This window comes from Chiloscyllium punctatum, chromosome 25 (assembly GCF_047496795.1).
Source record: "Chiloscyllium punctatum isolate Juve2018m chromosome 25, sChiPun1.3, whole genome shotgun sequence".
Taxonomy (NCBI): domain Eukaryota; kingdom Metazoa; phylum Chordata; class Chondrichthyes; order Orectolobiformes; family Hemiscylliidae; genus Chiloscyllium; species Chiloscyllium punctatum.
The window spans coordinates 32249692-32270004 of NC_092763.1; the positions used below are offsets into that span (position 1 = coordinate 32249692).

General features: G+C 39.5%; 2 protein-coding genes and 1 long non-coding RNA gene across 11 annotated transcripts in view; 1 reads left to right on the forward strand and 2 right to left on the reverse strand.

The window, feature by feature from the left end:
- Positions 1 to 5621, forward strand: part of LOC140495806 (uncharacterized) — a 109915-nt gene extending 104294 nt beyond the window's left edge. Inside the window, exon 4 of the long non-coding RNA XR_011964105.1 lies at positions 5489 to 5621. This is a non-coding gene — a long non-coding RNA (uncharacterized lncRNA). The remainder of the gene's footprint in view (positions 1 to 5488) is intronic.
- hdac8 (histone deacetylase 8) overlaps positions 1 to 10600 on the reverse strand; it is a 79205-nt gene extending 68605 nt beyond the window's left edge. The window contains exons 1-2 of the mRNA XM_072594936.1: positions 10388 to 10600; positions 7323 to 7375 (exon numbers count right to left, since the gene is read on the reverse strand). Coding sequence (XP_072451037.1) covers positions 7323 to 7375; positions 10388 to 10498 — 164 coding nt within the window. The 5' untranslated portion in view covers positions 10499 to 10600. The remainder of the gene's footprint in view (positions 1 to 7322; positions 7376 to 10387) is intronic.
- Positions 10601 to 12118: 1518 nt separating this feature from the next.
- phka1a (phosphorylase kinase, alpha 1a (muscle)) overlaps positions 12119 to 20313 on the reverse strand; it is a 111253-nt gene continuing 103058 nt past the window's right edge. For 7 of the 9 annotated variants that reach the window (XM_072594942.1, XM_072594941.1, XM_072594946.1 and 4 more), the window contains 5 exons: positions 19224 to 19271; positions 16416 to 16592; positions 16253 to 16306; positions 14561 to 14761; positions 12119 to 13551 (listed from right to left, as the gene is read on the reverse strand). In XM_072594942.1, coding sequence (XP_072451043.1) covers positions 13378 to 13551; positions 14561 to 14761; positions 16253 to 16306; positions 16416 to 16592; positions 19224 to 19271 — 654 coding nt within the window. In that variant the 3' untranslated portion in view covers positions 12119 to 13377. The remainder of the gene's footprint in view (positions 13552 to 14560; positions 14762 to 16252; positions 16307 to 16415; positions 16593 to 19223; positions 19272 to 20313) is intronic. The other 2 variants (XM_072594945.1, XM_072594943.1) reach the window with 1 other exon arrangement.

The window sequence follows — 20313 nt, forward strand, 5'->3', positions numbered from 1 at the left end:
ATTACAAGTATGACCCCAGGCTTCTGGTTGTTTGACATTTTACTTCTCCAGCTTGCTCCCATTCTGACTTTTCTATCCATGGCCCAAGACAATAAACTGATGCAAGCTAAGGAACAGTATTTTCAACTTAACAATCTTCAGCCTTCTGCACTCTAAAGTGTACAATAATTTTAGATTGTTATCTCTGCTTTCACCATATTCCCGAGCATTTGTTCTTTTGTTTTTCTGGGTTGGTTTTTGACTAGTTTCTTCCTTTAGCTCTTCATGTCACATTCAGACAGTTTTAAAGTAGCCAATTATACCTCGTTTTGACACTCATTTCGCCTCTTTTGCTTTGGGTCATGGAATTTTTATTATCTTATCTCTCTTGACCTTCACCCTCTCGCAGAACTCCCCTTTTGTTCTTGCTGCTATGCACCTCCTGATAAACTGAGTAGGTGCAGTATTTTTGTTTTCTTTAAAACATTAACTTTACTTATTTTACATCTTCTGAAACAATTATACTGGAATCCAATGGTTGTTCTCTAAAATATGAATTGGCTTCTGGTGTTTGTCCCCGAGTCTCCATGTCTATAGTATCTAGACTGGTTAATACACACATCAGGTACTTAACAAGTACTCAACATTTTGAAACTGCAGCATAATTACTATGGTCAACCAAACGATGACACTAAACAGAGCACCTAAACAAAACATTCAGCTATTTGTGTAATCTAAATAAATCAGTGCATACCATTAAAGCTGTTATATTTTTATAGAATATGCTTAACTGAACTCAGTACTTGTTGGGTAAACACAAATACTAGTATTTTTTTAGATCAACCTGTTCAAAGATGTTATTACACACTTCAAGAGTAGGTGGGACATGAACCTGGGCCTTCTAGCTCAGAGGTATGAGCTTTTCATTACCAATGACAAACAGCTTTGTAAACAAGGCAGCTCTGTTCTGAATTAATTGATCTTACTAAGCGCTGCAGTTGGTACCAATGCCCCAAGGATAACAAAACAGTTAGCTATGATCCTCACTTAATCTTACACCAAATAATTTGCTACAAACACAAATGTTTATCCCCGCCAATGCTCACTATCTAGGTTCACACATCAAGTACAGACAAGTATGTTAAAAAAAAACTAATTTCTAAAAGCAATACAAGCAAGTGATGTAAATCTACAAGGCTAGACTTTGTTAAAATGGTCAAGGTAAAAACAATGACTGCAGATGCTGAAAACCAAATACTGGATTAGTGGTGCTGGAAGAGCACAGCAGTTCAGGCAGCATCCAACGAGCAGCAAAATCGACGTTTCGGGCAAAAGCCCTTCATCAGGAATAAAGGCAGTGAGCCTGAAGCGTGGAGAGATAAGCTAGAGGAGGGTGGGGGTGGGGAGAGACCCCCACCCTCCTCTAGCTTATCTCTCCACGCTTCAGGCTCACTGCCTTTATTCCTGATGAAGGGCTTTTGCCCGAAACGTCGATTTTGCTGCTCGTTGGATGCTGCCTGAACTGCTGTGCTCTTCCAGCACCACTAATCCAGTATTTGTTAAAATGTTAAAATGTTAAAATTTGTTTAAACGATTCACCCCACTGAATGGAGGTGAAACTTGCGCAGAATACAATTTGACCATTTTAAAGAACATGAAGTAAAAATGTGGAGGACAAGTATGTACAAAAGTCAAATGAGGCAAGATAAGAAAAAGACAAGGTAGTTACTGTCATGTACAATGACAAAAAAAAATGCAAAAACATACTACAAATTAAAGGCATTAAATACTCAACAAAATAGTGTAAAGCACAAGGAAAAGCCAAAGAAAACAAAGCCAGTTTTCAGATCAGTGTTTTAGTTACATGAAGTTACAGAACTGTGAAAGACTGCATTGAGCCACTGAAGGATGCTCAAGGACATCTAGTAAACACTCATTGGAAATATCATTGCATTGGTCTTTATTGAGGTTGTTGGTCAAACATTCGAATTGAAAGATAATACTCATTATAAAGTCAGAATGATTATAGAACTGGAGTACTTTATTGCTTAAGGATGAATTAAGGACCTGAAAATAGATAACAGTCATAGAATTCTTACAACAGGGAGAACGGCCCTTCAGCCCATAGTATCTGCTGGCCCTCAAACATCCATCAATTCTAATCTCATTTCCTAGCACTTGGCCTATAGCCTTGTAGACCAGAGAACTTCAAGTATTCATCTAAATAGTTCTCGAATTACTTAAGGGTTCTTGCCTCTTTCATCTCTTTAGGTAGAGTGTTCCAGAAACCCTCTGGGTCAAAATCTTTTTTCCTAAAATCCCTCTAAACAGTTCACCCTAATAAAGGGAAGTGTTTCTTCCTATTTACACACCTTCGAACAGCCATAGCCTATCTAGCATCTCTTCATAGCTAAATCACACTGGACCATGCAACATTCTAATGAATCTCTTCTCGAGCCTTCCTCGAGCAATCATATCCTTCCTACAGCGTAATATACTGCAGAGAGAAACTAGGAGAAAGTGAGGAATGCTGATGCTGGAGATCAGAATCAAAAAGTGTGGTGCTGGAAAAGCACAGCCACACAGCCATCCCCGCTGAAAGGCTTATGATCAAAACATCAACTCTCCTCAGATGCTGCCTGAGCAGCTGTGCTTTTCCAGCACCACATATTTTGATTCTGCAGGAAGAAACTGAACAGAGGATATCCACCAGTGGGTCCACAGGAAGATCGATACACAGCACTTGTCCTGTTCTTTTTTTTTTAAGTTCACTGCAATCTGGGATAGTTTCTATGGAAAGGAAGGACTTTTTTTGAAATTGTTAAAAAAAGGAAAGAAAACAGACCTGGCAAACTACAAGTCCATCAGTTCGATGTGATGGTTAGATGCGTGAAAGAATCATTATGACTTCAATGAGAGCAAGGGATATAGTATGGCCATCAAACATAGTTTCAAGAAAAGGTCCTGGCCTCAAATTTAATTATTTGATGATGTCACCAAAATATGTTGGCTGCACATACCCAGTAAACATTATCTCCTTCGAGCCTTTTGACAGGGTACTGAAAAGTGGTTTCTCTATGAGATGGAGGCTTCTGGTGTTAGTGGCAATACATTACCTTGGATTCAGAAGTGACTAAAACAAAGTAGGTAGACAGGAGTTGAAAAATGGGAGTTGAAAAATTTTGGAATCTGGACACTAAGTTATGTCCAGTAGAGATGAGCATTAGGACTATTGCTGACAATTATTAATGATCTATATTGAAAAGTTGAAAGAAAGATATGCAAAAGCATATTATATAACAAACTTAGTTTTAACCGGCAGCTTATGAACCAGCATTCTTGATAAATTACACACCTCAAGTATCACACGTTTACTGTATTAAGGTGATCTCTGCAATGTCAGAGTAGTCAGTTGTGGGTGTGAGCGAGAAGGCTCGCTAACATTAACTTTTATTTAAGGAAATGTTGCAGTATTATTTGTGTCATTTATGTTGTAAATAAAGTGTAATAGTGATGTATATACCTCTTGCATTATGTTTCTATTACTTAGTCTGTTTTTTCACATTAATAGCATGGACCTCTTGATCAACTGGTACATTACTGGACCCATGGGCACTGGTTAATATAATGTTTGTTGTACTTAGAACTCAGAGCATTAGACTGCAGATAAAGCTTGATGTATTGAAGGATTTGTTATGATCAGTCAAGATGAATGCTGATAACATTTCTCTTTTAAAAAAAGAGAAATCTTAGTCATTATTGAAAGAACAAAGCCACAAGATTCCACAGTTTAAGCTAAACTACTTTTTATTATACAAGTGCAAACATTGAAAACTGTCTTAGATAACCACCTATATTAAAAATACAGAATCAACACAAGTTAAACATGAATTAACAGATAATTTTCACTTAATTATAAGCTATAAATTACATCATAAACCAAAACAGATCTTACAAATTGACTCAGCAGACCAATTGACCTAAAAGTCATAAATCTCATTGATAAAGTTCTTCAAAACTCTGTCTTCCTCATGAAATAAAATTAGCTTATAGGATTTATCCCGCTGCCCAATCCCCAGCAGCACACAACACAACCATGGCTCGATCTTCACCAAACAAAGGCATATGACTCCACAATTCTGCTTATGACAGCCTGGATAATGTTGCTTCATCAAACAATAGCTTCAAGAAACATAAATAGCTGCAGCAACATGTACATCCCTGTTCTCTACTTCTGGATCTGGCCTATCTTCTTTAATCAGCCTGTATTGCAACCTGGAAACTTCATCTAAAATCTAGTAGCTTTGTGCCCTTTTATAGGATTACAGACATTTCAGATTCCTCAGAAGTTCTAATTTTCAATCTTAGTTTCTTTAGAAATTGGCAGGGTTAGTTTCCTTTGCCTATTCAGGTGCATGTCAAAACATGTAAGTTTTAAACAACAGATTAAACTCATGATTGGCAAAGGATGTTTCACATGATTAAATGCAGTGCGATGTATGTGAATGTTAAATGCAAATGCACCCTTCAGCGAAAAGCCTTACAGAATGTGAAATACTTGAGTATTCTCACATATGGAATGATGTGGTGAAAAATCAAAGAACTAAATGTTAACTCTCTCACCACTTAATGCCGAATTTGCTGAGTTATTTTAGATTTTTAACATCCGCAATATTTTGTTATGTATCAAGATTAGATTTAAAAAAAACTTGGGCACTATCCTTTAGAGAACAGCAGATGTAAGGGCAACCTAAACAAGCTTTAAAGGATGATAGGAGAGAATATGCTGTTGTCTAAACTTGACTATTTGTTCTGATTAAATACAATAGATCACAGGTCATGATTTAAGTTGTAAATAGCCACATCTAGGTGTCAAAAGACAGCGCTTTTCCTATGGAATTGTAAACATCTGTAAGCGGCTAATGCCACAAATGCTGATTAATTGACTTCATTCAAGGACAATTGGACCTTCTTCTGGCTTATGCAGAAATCTCCTCCTACAAAAGGTTAGCACTGGGTTTGTACTTGTTTGTTATCCTCTCTCAGGAGGAAGTGAGGACTGCAGACGTTGGAGATCAGAATCAAAGAGTGGAGTGCTGGAATAGGAACCTGATGAAGAGCTTATCCTTGAAACGATGACTCTCTTACTCCTCGGATGCTGCCTCATCAGCTGTGCTTTCCCAGCATGACACTATCTGACTCTCTCAGGAGATCATATGGTTTTTGGTCAGGGTGGGGAAGTATGCTCATTTGTGATGTACACAGTATCATAGTTGTGTAAGAGGCAGGATTGATCAGAGGGTCTTTTTCCTTTGTTTATCATTTGTAAAACAAAACACAATCAGCATCTATGAAACATATTACAGCTTCTGGAGAACTGAGAAGGAATTGAGAAACTGGTTATCAATTTAGCAATCACTTTGGAACAAGTAATCTTTAAGAATTACATATTCTTAAATCTGTATATTTATTGCTTCCCTTTTCATACTTTTTTGTATTTTAAAACCAGCACTGGGATCACTCTGGGAATAGATACTCAATGGAGAATTCAAATGAAATCCACTAGACCAAAATTCCGCCATCTCAACCACCTGATGAAGGAGCAGCACTCTGAAAGCTAGTGTGCTTCCAATTAAACCTGTTCGACTATAACCTGGTGTTGTGTGATTTTTAACTTTGTGCAACCTAGTCCAATACCGGCATCTCCAAATCATGTCCATTATGCATGATTACGTTACACCAGTAACCCCTGGAATACAAAAAGTTAAGCAAAGGTTTCAATGAGGTTTTAGGATTTTTAAAGCAATTGATGGATAGAGAGAAACATTTTCCACTGGTGGGAGAGTTTAGGACAAAGGTGCATAATCTTAAAATAGAACCATGTCATCAAAGAACTTCAACAAACAAAAGGTTTAACAAATTTGTTAATAAAAAGCAACAAATGTTAGCTCAATTAATAATTTTTAGAGTGAAATACTTTTGTTTGTTCAGAGATTAAGCGATATGGAGCCAAGGGTGACAGGTCTAGAAACATCAGAACACTAATTTCTCCCCGTGTCTGCTTGGGTTTCCTCCGGGTGCTCCGGTTTCCTCCCACAGTCCGAAAATGTGCAGGTTAGGTGAGTTGGCCATGCTAAAATGCCTGTAGCGTTAGGTGAAGGGGCAGATGTAGGGGAAGGGGTCCGGGTGGGTTGCTCTTCAGAGGGTTAGTGTGGACTTGTTGGGCCAAAGGGCCTGTTTCCACACTGGAAGTAATCTAATTCCACTGCTAGAAAAATAAGAAGTGGCCCACTTGGCAATCATGCCACCTGCTGGTGCTCACAGTTTCTCCCACTTCTAATATCATTGTGACTCCTCCACTCACTGCACTTTGAGAGTCCCTGCTGGCCACGGTTTGGGACAGGGAAAGCAAGCAGGAGGCAGAAAGTGGACAGTCATGGGCTCAGGGGAGGACTGGTGAGTAACGTGATGAGGGTTTGGAGAGGGGCATTAAGACTGTAAGATGGGCAGCACAGTGGCTCAGTGGTTAGCACTGCAGCCCCACAGTGCCAGGGACGCCGGTTCAATTCCTGCCTCAGACCATTGTCTGTGTGGAGTTTACACATTTCCTCCATGTCTGTGTGGGTTTCCTCCAGGTGCTCCAGTTTCCTCCACAAACCAAAGATGTGCAGGTCAGCTGAACTGGCTATACTAAATTGCCCCTAGTGTTAGGTGTATTAGTCAGGGGTAAATATAGGGTAGGGGAATGGGTCTGGTTGGTTACTCTTCAGAGGGTTGGTGTGGACTTGTTGGGCCAAAGGGCCTGTTTCCACACTGTAGAGAATCTAATCTAATCTAATCAAGGGGGGTTCTGGATTAGTGGTGCTGGAAGAGCACAGCAGTTCAGGCAGCATCTAAGGAGCTTCGAAATCGACGTTTCGGGCAAAAGCCCTTCATCAGGAATAAAGGTCCTGATGAAGGGCTTTTGCCCGAAACGTTGGTTTCGAAGCTCCTTGGATGCTGCCTGAACTGCTGTGCTCTTCCAGCACCACTAATCCAGAACCTGGTTTCCAGCATCTGCAGTCATTGTTTTTACCTAATCAAGGGGGGTGCTGAGTAGGAAATTTGACTCAAAATAAGGGCAGCAAGTATGACGCAGTGAGAGAAAGGGAGGTGGGTGACAAGTGGAAGTGAGCAACAAGCACACAATGTCAGTATTGGGAAAAAAACTGCTCTTGTACTGATGGATGGAGTGACTGTCGAGAGGGCACACACAACTGTCTGGTTGGCAGCAGCAGGCAACCATATTAAAAACGTGAAGTTGATGCCTCATCAGATAGTTTTGGTAAGAAAAATGGCTGTACCTCATATATTTCAGCAACCCATAAGAAGCAATCAAAGTATGGACCATACTAGCCTAGAAGAAAAAAAGAGATTAGTTAGGAGATGGCAAAAGAAGACCAGTAATGTACTAAAATATAAAAACCAAAAGAACTGCAAATGCTGTAGATCAGAAACTAAAACAGAAGTCATTGGAAAAGCTCAGCAGGTCTGGCAGCACCTGTGAAGAGAAATCAGAGTTAATGTTTCGGGTCTGATGATCCTTTCCCAGAACTGACAGTAGCTTGGAAAACGTAGATTTTTATGCGGGGGGGGGGGGGGTGAAGGGGAAAAGGAACAACAGTAGGAAAGAGTGAGCACAGTTAGACAGACAAAGGAATGGATAATGACCTAACTAGGAGGGTGAATAGCTGTTAATGGAGACTGTTAGTGGCTAACAATAGTTAGGGTGTAATGGCAGACTATGAGATAAGGCCAGGTGTGTGGGGTAGGGGACGAGGACATGGGAGAATTCAGGCCTTAAAATTATTGAACATGATATTGAGTCTGAAGGACTGCAAGGTCCCAAGTGGAAAATGAGGTGGTCTCCTCTACATTGGGGAAACAAAGCATAGACTGGGTAACCACTTTGCAGAACATCTAAGTTTTGCCTGCAAAAAAGACCCTGACCTTTCAGTTGCCTGCCACTTTTAACACACCACCCTGTTGCCTGGCCAACATCTCTGTCACAGGCTTGCTACAGTGTTTCAGCCAAGTTCAGCACAAGCTGGAAGAACATCTCATTTTCCTGGAAAGAACCAGCTCATCAGGGAGGAGTATTAGCAGTTAGTAAATGAGGAGAAATTGCAGTTGGAGGCAGATAACAATGAACAGAAAAACACCCCTGCAGCATAACGAGATGACCTCAACTGCCTTTCTCCAGTAAAAGGCCACCCCTCCTCTCTCTCCTATGGCCTTCAATATTCAATCCAATGTCAATGAATTTAGCATCTGCCATACCTTGGGTGTCAGCAATTCTGTGACATTTCACTTCCCTCTAGATCTGCGGAATGCCTTTGCAGAAACCATCTCCCCCTTATGACAAATAACAGGGGGCCAACCCAATAATTGGGCTCTGCTGACGCCTCAGCAGAATAGCTGGATGAATGTACAGACTTGTATATACAAATGATTAATTTTGACTTCTGTATGTAAAGAAATATAACGTGTGCATAAGAATGGCATGAATAAAGAAATAAGAATTTTATGAATAAAGTATATTTTTGAAATTTAAAAAAAATCTCCCCCTTATGACAAATAACAAACTCCGTAGCCAACTGCCATGAGTACCTAAATCAGTCTGAATTTAATCTACATACACTCCAGTGTCTATTAGCTCCAAGTGGAAACGTGTCTCTATATCAATTATGGTGTGAACTTGATCAATTCCTCACTGGAGCTAGGTTTCAGACCTTCAAACAAACACAGCCACTTACCCAATATTCCAGCAGAATAATTAACCCAACATCTCCAACATTTTAGGCAATGGCTCTATCCTGTAGATATTATTACATTAAATCACAATCATTTGATCAGTACTCCATCTCAGACCTGGCATTATACACAGCTCCATCACAACCTGCCTATTCTTGTATTCAATATCTTAATAAAGCTGTTTCCCATATGCTTCCTTCACTACCCTGTCCTGTTGCCTTCAGTGATCTGTGGAAAGGTCTCTTTGATCCAAGTCACATGGGATTCAGGGTGAGCTTGCCAATTGGATACATAATTGGCTTAACAGAAGGAGACAGAGAGAAATGGTGGAGGGTTACTTTTCAGATTGAAGGCCTGTGACCGGAAATGTTCCACAAGGATTGATTCTGGTCTTCATTTGTTTGTCATTTATATAATGAGATGAGAATATAGAAGGCATGGTTAGTAAATTTGTGGATGCTACCATTTGTGGTGTCAGTGAAGGTTTTTTATGAGAACAAAATGATCTTGATCTGGGCTGAAAAATGGCAGATGGAGTTCAATCTGAATAAATGAGAGATATTGCATTTTGGTACAACAAACAATTAATGGTAGGGCCTTGAGTAGTACTGTAGAACAGAGGAACGTAGGGGTGCAGGTACATAATTCTTTAAAGTAGGTTAAGAGTCTAGGAAGGGGAGGGTGGAGTCTGAGACGGTCCAGGTAAATTTGAGGTCGGGGTGGAAGGTGTTAGTAAAGTGGATGTTCGCATTACACGGAGACAGGATGGTTAAAATGGCATTTGGCACACTTGCCTTCATTGCTCTGTCCTTTGAGTATAAAAGTTGGGATGTTATGTTGAGATTGTATAGGTGAGGCTTTTTTTTAAATACTGTGTCCAGTTCTGGTCACCCACTTATAGGAAGGATATTATTAAGTTGGAGAGGTAAAAACAAGGACTGCAGATGCTGGAAACCAGAGTCTAGATTAGACTGGTGCTGGAGAAGCACAACAGGTCAGGCAGCATCTGAGGACCAGGAAAATCGAAGTTTCAGGCAAAAGCCCTTCATCAGAAATAGAGGAAGGGTGAGGGTTCAGGAGAGATTTACCAGGATGTTGCTGGGTATGGTAAGTGTGCGTTATAAAGAAAGGCTGGAACTTTTTTCATTAGAGGTTGAGAGGCAACCTAATAGAAGTTTATAAAATAATGAGGTATAGGTAGAATTAATGGTCGCTACCATTTCCCTAGGACAGGAATTTCATGGCTAGGGGACATTATTTTTAAGATAAGAAGAGATTTTAAAAAGACATGAGCCAAATCTTTTACACAGAAGGTGGTTCAGGTGTGGAATGAACTTCCTCAAAGTGGTGGATGCAGTTACAATTACAACGTTTAAAAGACATTTGGATGGATAGCAGTCAGAAAAGGTTTACAGGGATATGGGCTAGGATCAGACAGGCGGGACTAGTTTAGTTTGGGATTATGTTCGTCATGGAGTGGTTAGACTGAAAGGTTTGTCTCCGTGCTGTCCTCTGAATTGTCGAGGTTCCGGACAATAGTGTGTGTGATGGAGTGGGGTAGTCTCGTCCCTCGAGTGCCATGAGGAGCCGGTGGGGCCTGCAGCTGCAGCCTTACCCGGCTGGTGACTTTGGAAAGGGAGTCGCATCTCTCGATGTAGCCGGGAGTGTAGATGTAGGAGACACTGGTTTTAGTGACGGGTGAATCTGAATCCAAATCCGGCTCCATCTCCAAACGAGAAACTGCTCCGCCACCAGCCGGCGCCGTGCCACCGCCAAACCGCTCCCCCGGCCGGCGCCGTGCCACCGCCAAACCGCTCCCCCGGCCGGCGTCGTGCCACCGCCAAACCGCTCCCCCGGCCGGCGCCGTGCCACCGTCAAACCGCTCCCCCGACCGGCGCCGTGCCACCGCCAAACCGCTCCCCCGACCGGCGCCGTGCCACCGCCAAACCGCTCCCCCGACCGGCGCCGTGCCACCGCCAAACCGCTCCCCCGACCGGCGCCGTGCCACCGCCAAACCGCTCCCCCGGCCGGAGCCGTGCCACGGGCCTGTTCTTTCAGCATCAGGTCTTGATGTGGCAATGAAGGTGAAGGAACTCTCTTCACGCGAAGAGGTCTCTGAAAGACCAATAGATCATATGCTTCGTGAGGAGTATTAGTCATGTTTTACATTCGCCTATATTTACTTTCAGGATAATAATGTTTAAATCCCGAAAGGAAACGGAGCTGGTAGGCATCAAAAAACGAAGAATATGTCAAAAGCGCCAAAGTGAGAACAAAAAGTGTGGAAGCCTGGAATATGTTCTCAAAAAGATATTTGAATGTTTTTATAAAAGTTAATGGATAAAACTGCAGTGTAATATAAGACAAGGAATTTCGGTCACGTAAAGAAAGATTAAATGACAAGTTAATAATCCGGAACCAAACTGAATGGAAAGAGAGCAGGAAAAGAAACGAATAAATAAAATATGGCCAGATACGGTCAACTTGAAATTCTGCTCCCATTTCTCGCTCTCTCTTGGCTCCATTTTCATTTCTCCCATCTGCAGCACATAGTCGCTAGGCGAAAGTTGGTCTACAGAATCTCTAGTCTTGAAATGTTTTCTTTCCACAGGTGATGTTGAGTTTCTCCAGCAATGTGTTTTTTCCCAGATTGCCAGTGTCTAAACAAACAAAGAATTGCAGATAATGTATATGCATTGCTGGTTCAAGGATTTTAAAAACAAACCCACAAAACAGGCAAGGATAAAATGGGAAACTGGATTCATGATTAATTTAAACTAAAAACTGTTAATGCAAAGTGCCTGATTGAAAGATGAAGTGATGTTCCTAAAGCTCGCATCGGGCCTCACTGGAGAAGACCTCGCAATTGCGTAGCAATTTTACACCATTTCCTTACAATACTCATTTAAACTTTGGAGTACTATCCTCTACCAGTTGTTGCATTATGTTATAAAATGTCCAAATGCAGGCAAGGTGGAGAATCAAAATGACAGACGTCCAGGAGCTCTGAAGCAGACAGATTGGAATTGTTCTGTAAAGCAGTCAGTCAATCTGCAATTTTCCCCCCAGAATCTGAGGACGTCACTGGTTAGGCCAGCATTTGTTAATCTCCAATTGCCCTTGAGAAGGAGTTGGTGAGCTGCATTCATGAACCATAAGTTCAATTTAGTGTAGGTTGACCTACATTACCATAAGGGAGGAAGTTCCAGGATTTTGACAGAGGAACCCTTAAGCAATGATGATTATATTCCCAAGTCTGGATGCTGAGTGGTTTGGAGGTATTGTCATAATACTTGTTCAAATAAAATAAAACTATCAAATATTAACAAAACACACTTATAAACAATTTCATATTGAATTCATAGTTTTAATAAAAGCTTTTATAAACCAAACAGTCCAGGATTTTTGATGATGTTGGGAAGAACATTAAAGTGATGAGTGACTGATCTTTTTTGTATCTGATACAGTTTAAGGCAATATTAGAGATCAGAGTATGACATCTTCATTAGCATCATTTAAAACATTAAGCACATATTCTTAGCTTAATGATTTTATAACACGTCCCTACAATGTTCATTTAAACCTTGAAGTACCAGCCTCTAAAAGTTGTTGCATTACACATACAATATCCCTATAATTGAGCAGCATAATGATTGCAGTTGCAAACCATTCTAAAGTTCATCAGGCTTGAATGCCTTTGTGTTGAACTGATGAAGGCACATTAAATAGCTCAAGTAAAAGCAAACTGTTAAGCAGGTTGCCAAAATAGCAAACATGTCATCAAAATAGATAAATATTTCTCCTCTTTATTTTAGTTTTTAACTAAAATGTACTTTGAAAATTAAGCTTCTTATAGAATACTCAAGATAAGGCAGTAACATTACCTTGATCATTACTGCCGAAGTGTAAATTTCTTTTGAGAAGATATATAAAAGGAAAATGTAAATCAAATGCTTGGGTGTCTAAAATTTTGCTTCAGGATGAGAAAAAAAAATCAATATTTTAAAATTATTGAATCCGGAGGTTAGCTTCATCAGATCTGTATAATCTTAGTATGTGTGCTGAATGTCATGCAACATGTCACATCAGCATGGGCAGAAGAGGTGTTTGCATATATCATTGAACTTATTATTTTGCTAATAGATTTAAAACAGCTTCAATAAAAAATATAGTTTTCTCAACACATATCACAGTAGTTTTGTTTTAAAAGGAGTTTATACAGGGCTATATACTTTAACAATAAGTTGCATTAAATGACTTTCTAGCCCAAGAGTATGCAATAAATGACATGCTTTTAGTCACGTGTAAACATTTGCCTTATTTAGTTATGCAATTTATCTGTATTTCCTGTTATATTAAAAAGATTTATGAAAGTCATTTTAGATCTTGGCATTTTCTGTTGGAAGGAAATAGAAATGTGCGCTTGATTTAAGAATTTCATTTAGTAATTTCTTCTTGGCAATTATAAATCTTGCAACATGGACTTCACAGCTTTTGGATTATTAGTCCTAGTAACATCCAAATTCAACGTTGTGCGTTGTAGGCCTTGGACATGGCATCTGTGTACAGTCTGTGATTTAGATTACATCAATAAACTTGATCAGTTTACTGCATCGTGCATCCGCTTTCAGGTAAGAATTCATCCACATACATGGCTACAGCCTTCAAAAGATAGGTCATGGAACCAAAACGACCACTTGGAGCACTGTCATATAGCAACTTGCAAATTCCATTTGCAGGATCCTTTTCCAGCATGATATCTTCAGCACCCAAAGCGCTCTATTGATAAAGTGAGAAATACAATTATTCAATATACTAATTAATAAAGTTAACTTCAAAGCTAAGGTTCAAGATGATTCTGGAGTTGTGTGGGAAAATAGAAAACATGGGCTGGATGTAAATAAGGTCAGTGCCACCCCCAAGATTAAAAGGTCAGCACAGGAAAACAATTGTGCTGCAGACACGTGATTAATCAGCCCCAGTATTAAACTGGTGGCAGGATTTTGCTTGTCAGGAATAGGAGATAGCTACTGGTGAATTAGAAGCTGGCAATACTCCAGTGCTGACAATACCAGTGGGATTGATGGCCACAACTGCTATTGGAATCTTTAAAAGGGAATATCACAGGATCCTGTGAGAGGGGTAATTGCAGGGAAGTTGGGGGAGCAAGGAGGTGGGGGTTGGGTACTAACCAGGCAGAATGTGGAAGGCTGAAAGCGAGAGATAGTGTGAGACAGGGATCTCTGATAGGAAAGGGGGTGTCCTGTGGTGGTAACCTCAGATCTCTATCCAACTGCACATAGAGACCCATCAGGTTGGCAACCTGTCCTAGGATTTTCCCACCATTGGTTAAATCCCAGTGACAGAGATGAGGCCTTTATATAGGAATTAATTGCCCATTTAAAAATTTCACTGACAGGCCTGCCATCAAAGGACTCTTCTGCTGCCAGAAGAATTGTGGTGAGGGCAAATGAATCCAGCTGAATCTACCTAAATTGCTCCTGCCTTCATTACTGCCAGTAGGGGAGAGTTAAATTCAGCCACAAAGACTCTACAACATACTATGCAGTCTGACAAATATCCAGTGTTACTCTATTTAGGGATTGTTGGAGAATTAGAAAAAGAACGGGAGAGATGAGAATAGACATCATGAAATGATCCCAATAATTTAATACAAAGTGACTTTCGTATATTACCAGATCCTCCCTCCAAACATTCTAGTCAGCCAAGAGGTGGTAGGGACAGGAAAGAAGAAATGTGTGTCTTAAGTATAAAATTGAAATTTTACCTGTTCTTCAATAAATAAATTATTTGCCATGTGTGCAATGCGATCAACATAGATTATTTCACCAATAATTTGTACTTCTGTATCAGCCAGCATTGTGAGGACAAGGATAGTTTCCACAAGAAGCTGCCGATATTCTGGCTGTGGCACACTGTTCAGGAATGTCTCTACCTGAACAGCAAATTTTATTTCACCGGGTGTCATCTATTCAGACAGAAGAAAAGTGCAGTTCAAATAAATCAAAAGTTCATCATAGAATCTATTAAAAAGAAATATCAGATGTTTTTGATGACACAACAAAGAAAATATGTGCAGGAGTAGACCATCTGGCACTTTGAGCCTGCACCAGCATTTAAAATGATCATGGCTGATCATGCAATCTCAGTATCCAATTCTCACCCTCTCCCCATATCCCTTCATCTGTTTATCTGCAAAGGCTATGTCCAGCTCTGTCTAGAATATATCTATTGAACTGGCCCCAACAGCTTCCTATGGGAGAGAATTCCACAGGTTCACAAGCCTGAGTGAAGGAATTCTTCTTCATCACAGTCCTGAATGGCTTACCACTCATTCTTAGACTGTGACCCATCTGGATATCCCCAACATTATGAATATTTTTTTCCCACATCTAGCCTGCCCAGTTCCATTTGGATTTTATATGTTTCAAGTAGATGCCCTCCTCATTCTTCTAAATTCTGGTGACCTTCGCTGGACTCCCTCAATAGCAAGAATGTCCTTCCTCAGACTAAGAGACCAAAACAGCACACAATACTCAAGGTGTGGCCTCACCAAGGACCTGTATCAAGACATCCTCACTCTGATACTCAAATCCTCTCACTATGAAGGAGCACATGCCATTAGATTTCCTCACTGCTGCACCTGCATGCCAACTTTCAGTGACTGTTCAACCATGACACCCAGGTTTCGTTGCACCTCACCTTTTCCTAAACCGCCACCATTCAGATAATAATCTGCCTTCCTGTTTTTGTGACCAAAATGGATATCCTCACATTCATCCACTTGTAAAATACAAAACCACTGCACAAAACTGCTCATAATGTGAAATATTGATGTCATTAAGTTGTCATGGAAATTAAATGGAAGCTTGAGGAACAGTATTTCATCTTTTGATTTGACACTATACATTCTTAAAAATTGAATGTATAAGTCAACAATATTTTAAATTATAACCATTATCATTGGCTACTGTCTGAAAAAAGGTTATGATCAGAAATTGCCATTTACCACTCCTCCACACCCATCTTTTCTTGCTCCATTACAATCTTGCATCATCAATCGCTTCTATCATTTTGTCTCTCCTATCTTCCACCCTAACACAGATGATGTCTTTTGTTCTTTTCTCCCCTCCTCTTTTCCCTCACACTGTAAGTGCTCAAAGCCTCTAATTAATTTTATATTAATTGTGATGGTGCGTGCGCAAATGGTGAGCATCGGCATTGCCTGCAACAGTGGAAAATCAATGTTTATGGAAGTCTTTAAAAATTGGAATAAAACAGCTTCATATCCCAAACATTTTCCAATTCTGATGAAAATTCATCAAACCGAAATTATAACTTTGATTCTTTCGCATTTTTGTTTTCAGACTAAATTGGCATGTTTGGATAATATAGGATAATATAGATCATTGAGACAAACTAAACCGTTGAAGGCTAATATAAAACAGATGTGGTTTACCTCTTCCGTTGTAGTTGATTGGAGAACATTACCTTCAAAAGCCAATCCTCGACACTGCATAAACCAGATCCATTATGACAGATTTTCTCTTTTCAAAAATGAATTTAGAAAACATTTTTTTCTAAAAAAAACATTCTACTGAAGCACTGATAAATTCACTGACCTTCTGTAAGATTTTCCAGACTCGCTGATAAAAACCAACTGGGACTCTGTTGAGTGCGCCATCAATGCGCCTTCGCCGCAGCCATTGTCCAAAGCGTGCATCAACGAAATCACTATCCTCCAACTGAATACTGGTGAAGGTCTCAGCCACATTGGAGAGCTTTCTTATCTGCTGTAACTTATGGAACATTTTGTTATGTGCTTACAAAGAATGTTCCAGTATATTTTAAGATAAAGTAAAGCAATTTAGGCTGCTCAATGTTTTAGCTTTCATTATCACACAAACACGAGATTGCTCACAGTAATCAGTAGCCAAAGGCAAATGTAACTAAATTATGATGTAATCATCAAGTTGTGATAATTAAATTTATTCATAGAAATGGCAAGTTTAATTATGCATTGCAAATTAAATAGTTTAATCTGCTACATCATACAAATACTTTATGCATTTATAAAAATAAAATGGTTACCAAAATGCTTCCCATCTTACACCATGATAAAATTCACGGTATTTATCTGTCAATTCCTATGAATAGTAGCATATCAAAACAGTCTGTGGAGCAATGCATGTGACTGGTGCAAAGTACCTTGAAACTGAGTCTTCATTATTTGTCGATAATACTTAGCCTGCATTGTTCAACTTCTTAAGAGTTAAAAAGCATACAACACCAGGTTTATTTGGAAGTACGAGCTTTCAGAGCACTGTGCCTTCAACTAGTGGGGCAAGATCATAAGACACAGAATTTATAGCAAAAGATCACAGTGCGATGCAATTAAAACGATATATTGAACAAACCTAGATCACTGTTAAGTCAGTCATCTTTTGGAATGAGTTGAAGGTTTCAGTTCATTAATATGTAAATCCCAGAACTTCTTTTAAGTCACATTCTTGAGACAAGTTAAGGCTTTATATCCTCCAAAGGGATATGCAACAACACAGAGTGGACGAGCAGAAGCTGATAGCCAAGTTCGATACCCATGAGGATGGCCTCAACTGGGACTTGGGCTCATGTCACACTGCAGGTGACCCCACTACACTATACACACACTCTCTCTCACATACACACATTCTCTTACATATTCACACACACTCTTTCAGACACACACATATACTCCCTGCACTCATACCCACATACACACCCTCTCACAGGCTTATACTCCACTACACAAACACACACACACACACTCATCTATAGGATGAATTTGCATTTGCAGATACATTCTACTTTTGCTCAAAAAACACACAACCTGCAGGCAGTCAATCCATATAACATTTTATAAATTCCTACTTTGGAAGTAGAACCAGTCTGACTCAAGGTTGGGATCAGACAGACTCTAACCTCACACCTTTAATACATTGTCTGAGCTGAGATGTCACCCTCTTTTCAATAAAACTAAGTATCTCAAGAATGCGACCTAAAAGTAGTTCTGGGATTTACACATTAACGAACCGAAACCGCAACCCATTCCAAAAAGTGAAAGACTTAACAGTGATCTAGGTTTGTTCAATATATCATTCTAAATGCATGACACAGATCTTTTGCTATAAATTCTGTACCTTATGATCCTGCCCTGCTAGTTACCTGAAGAAGGAGCAGCAGTCTGAAAGGTAGTACTTCCAGATAAACCTGTTGGACTATAACCTGATGTTGTGTGATTTTTAACTTTGTCCATCCCAGTCCAACACTGGCACCTCCACATCACAACTTTCTAGCAGTCTGTTTTTTGTACTTTCATAATCCCTTTTCCCAGTAAAAAGAACTCCTATTCTGCTAAACAGCTGGTATAGATCAAAAAGAACATTAAAAAAGCACTTCCTTCAAATCTCCCTTGCCATAGAACATCCCTGCAAGGGTTAAGGTTAGGAAGCAACAAGTCTGAAAAATGTCAGCATTTATAACACTGATTTAAGATGGCCACAGGTATCGCCCAGCCACATAGAGGTTGGCCAAGTTTCATGAAGCTTATGTGGATGAGAAAATAGACACCCTGTGCTGAAAGTAACAACTTTCCCAAAAATGAAACAAAACCAGTTCTCCCCAGAGGCGTGAAAAGTTTTCATTTCCTATCGGATCTACATCTTCGTCAGAATCATTTAGAAGATGAAACTATGACCTACTTGCATCAAGCCTGGTCACATTGAACTCAGCAGATAAAAAATACAAACAAGTTGCTATTTCAAGAAGCTCTCTCACTTCAGAAGATCAGAAATCTGAAACTAAGAATGCAATCATGACCACAAACTGAGAATTCTCTTTCTGTCCATCAAAACGAAAGGTGCCCAGTTCCCACAAAAATAACAGGAAGCAGCATTTGGGAGCTGAGAACATTAAATATAAGCACTACCTTTACAATTGTTGATGCCCACAAAAAAAGTGTGTGCGCGCGTGAAATCTCCATGTTGTTTACAGTAGTTATTTATATTTGAATGTAGTGTCTAAAGCGTCTCTCTTCACATGCTCATTTTAGACTGCTGTCATCTGTCTTACTTATGTCTGACTTAGTTACATCATCATTATTTATATGAATCTCATTATATCACAGAAACCATCTAAAATTACTTTGCAGAAGCATTCTTACAAGCAGCAGACCATGCTCAGTTGTCACAGCGTATTTCTACCTCGGATCCGACAATGCTATTTAATACATTTTTTTGATTTGAGGTAAGGCATGCAGATATCAACTAGATGTATAATGCAGTTGATGCACAATGATTCTGACAGATTGAGAAGACGCAACTGAGTAACAACTTAATTACCAAAAGAATTAATAAATGTTATACAATATTACTAATATTAATAGTTGTTACCTCTTGCATTTCACCAGGCATAATTTCAGATGTCATCTGGGATCCCGTCTACAAGGATGGGAAACAATATATGTTAGGTTAAAGAACATACCAGAATATATAAAATAATTTTGCTGTTTTCTGGCCTGTCAAAGCAAATTGAAAGTTAGTGACTTCAAATATTGAAGGTATGAAAATTATGAGGAAAGTGGTCAGTTCATTTTTGTGACTTCATGCAAAAAGCAAAATTAAAATCCATGGTTAAAAATGTCATTAGGACAGAAATACCTGTAAACCTGCAAGTGATTAGGTTTCTGTTAGGATTATATCAGGCCTCACTTGAAACACTGATTCAATTTTCTTTATATGCTGAACAATCTTTACTGCATATTTATTATTTCTTATTTTGTTTCAGACTCCAACTCCTTTTTCTCTCTGCATGGCAACAACTTAATCAAAGGGTCAAGTTATGCTCAAAGGTTCTGATAGAATAATTTATTGTGCTTACCAAAAAAAAAGGAAAACAATTAGCTCGCATTCATATAGCATCTTTTGCATCGTCAGGGTATTCCAAAACACTTAACAACTAACAGTGAATTTCTGAAGTATAGACATCACTGTAATGTAGGTAAATATAGTCACCAACAGTTATGCACAAAGTAACAATAAAATAAATGACAGTGGGCTAGGGTTTTTGGACACAATGGGGATGAGCAGGGAGACAGGAGCATGTGGAAATATGCACCACTGACCAAAGTGTTATTTGCCAGCACCATCCTGCTTCTGGACTGCTTTCAAAAAGACAAGATTGGCAGGAAGTGCAGTAATAGAGCTACCTTTCTGAAAGTATTACATAACTAATTAAGCACCCTCAAAGGCCTCTTAAAACCTATTGTCAGATGCTGATTCTTGAGGGTTTCCAAGCATTCCAGGAAGGTGCGAGAGAGCCTCATGACCTATCTAGTTTCAACTGTAGAGAGAGAGAAAGCTTCTTACATGTTAACTGCTATTGGCCATCCTACTTCACAAGCCTCTCTTTCGAACCAAAATTAGTCAATTCAGGGACAGGTGCTGCCAAGATGGTGTTTGGACCTGATCCCTATTTGATCCT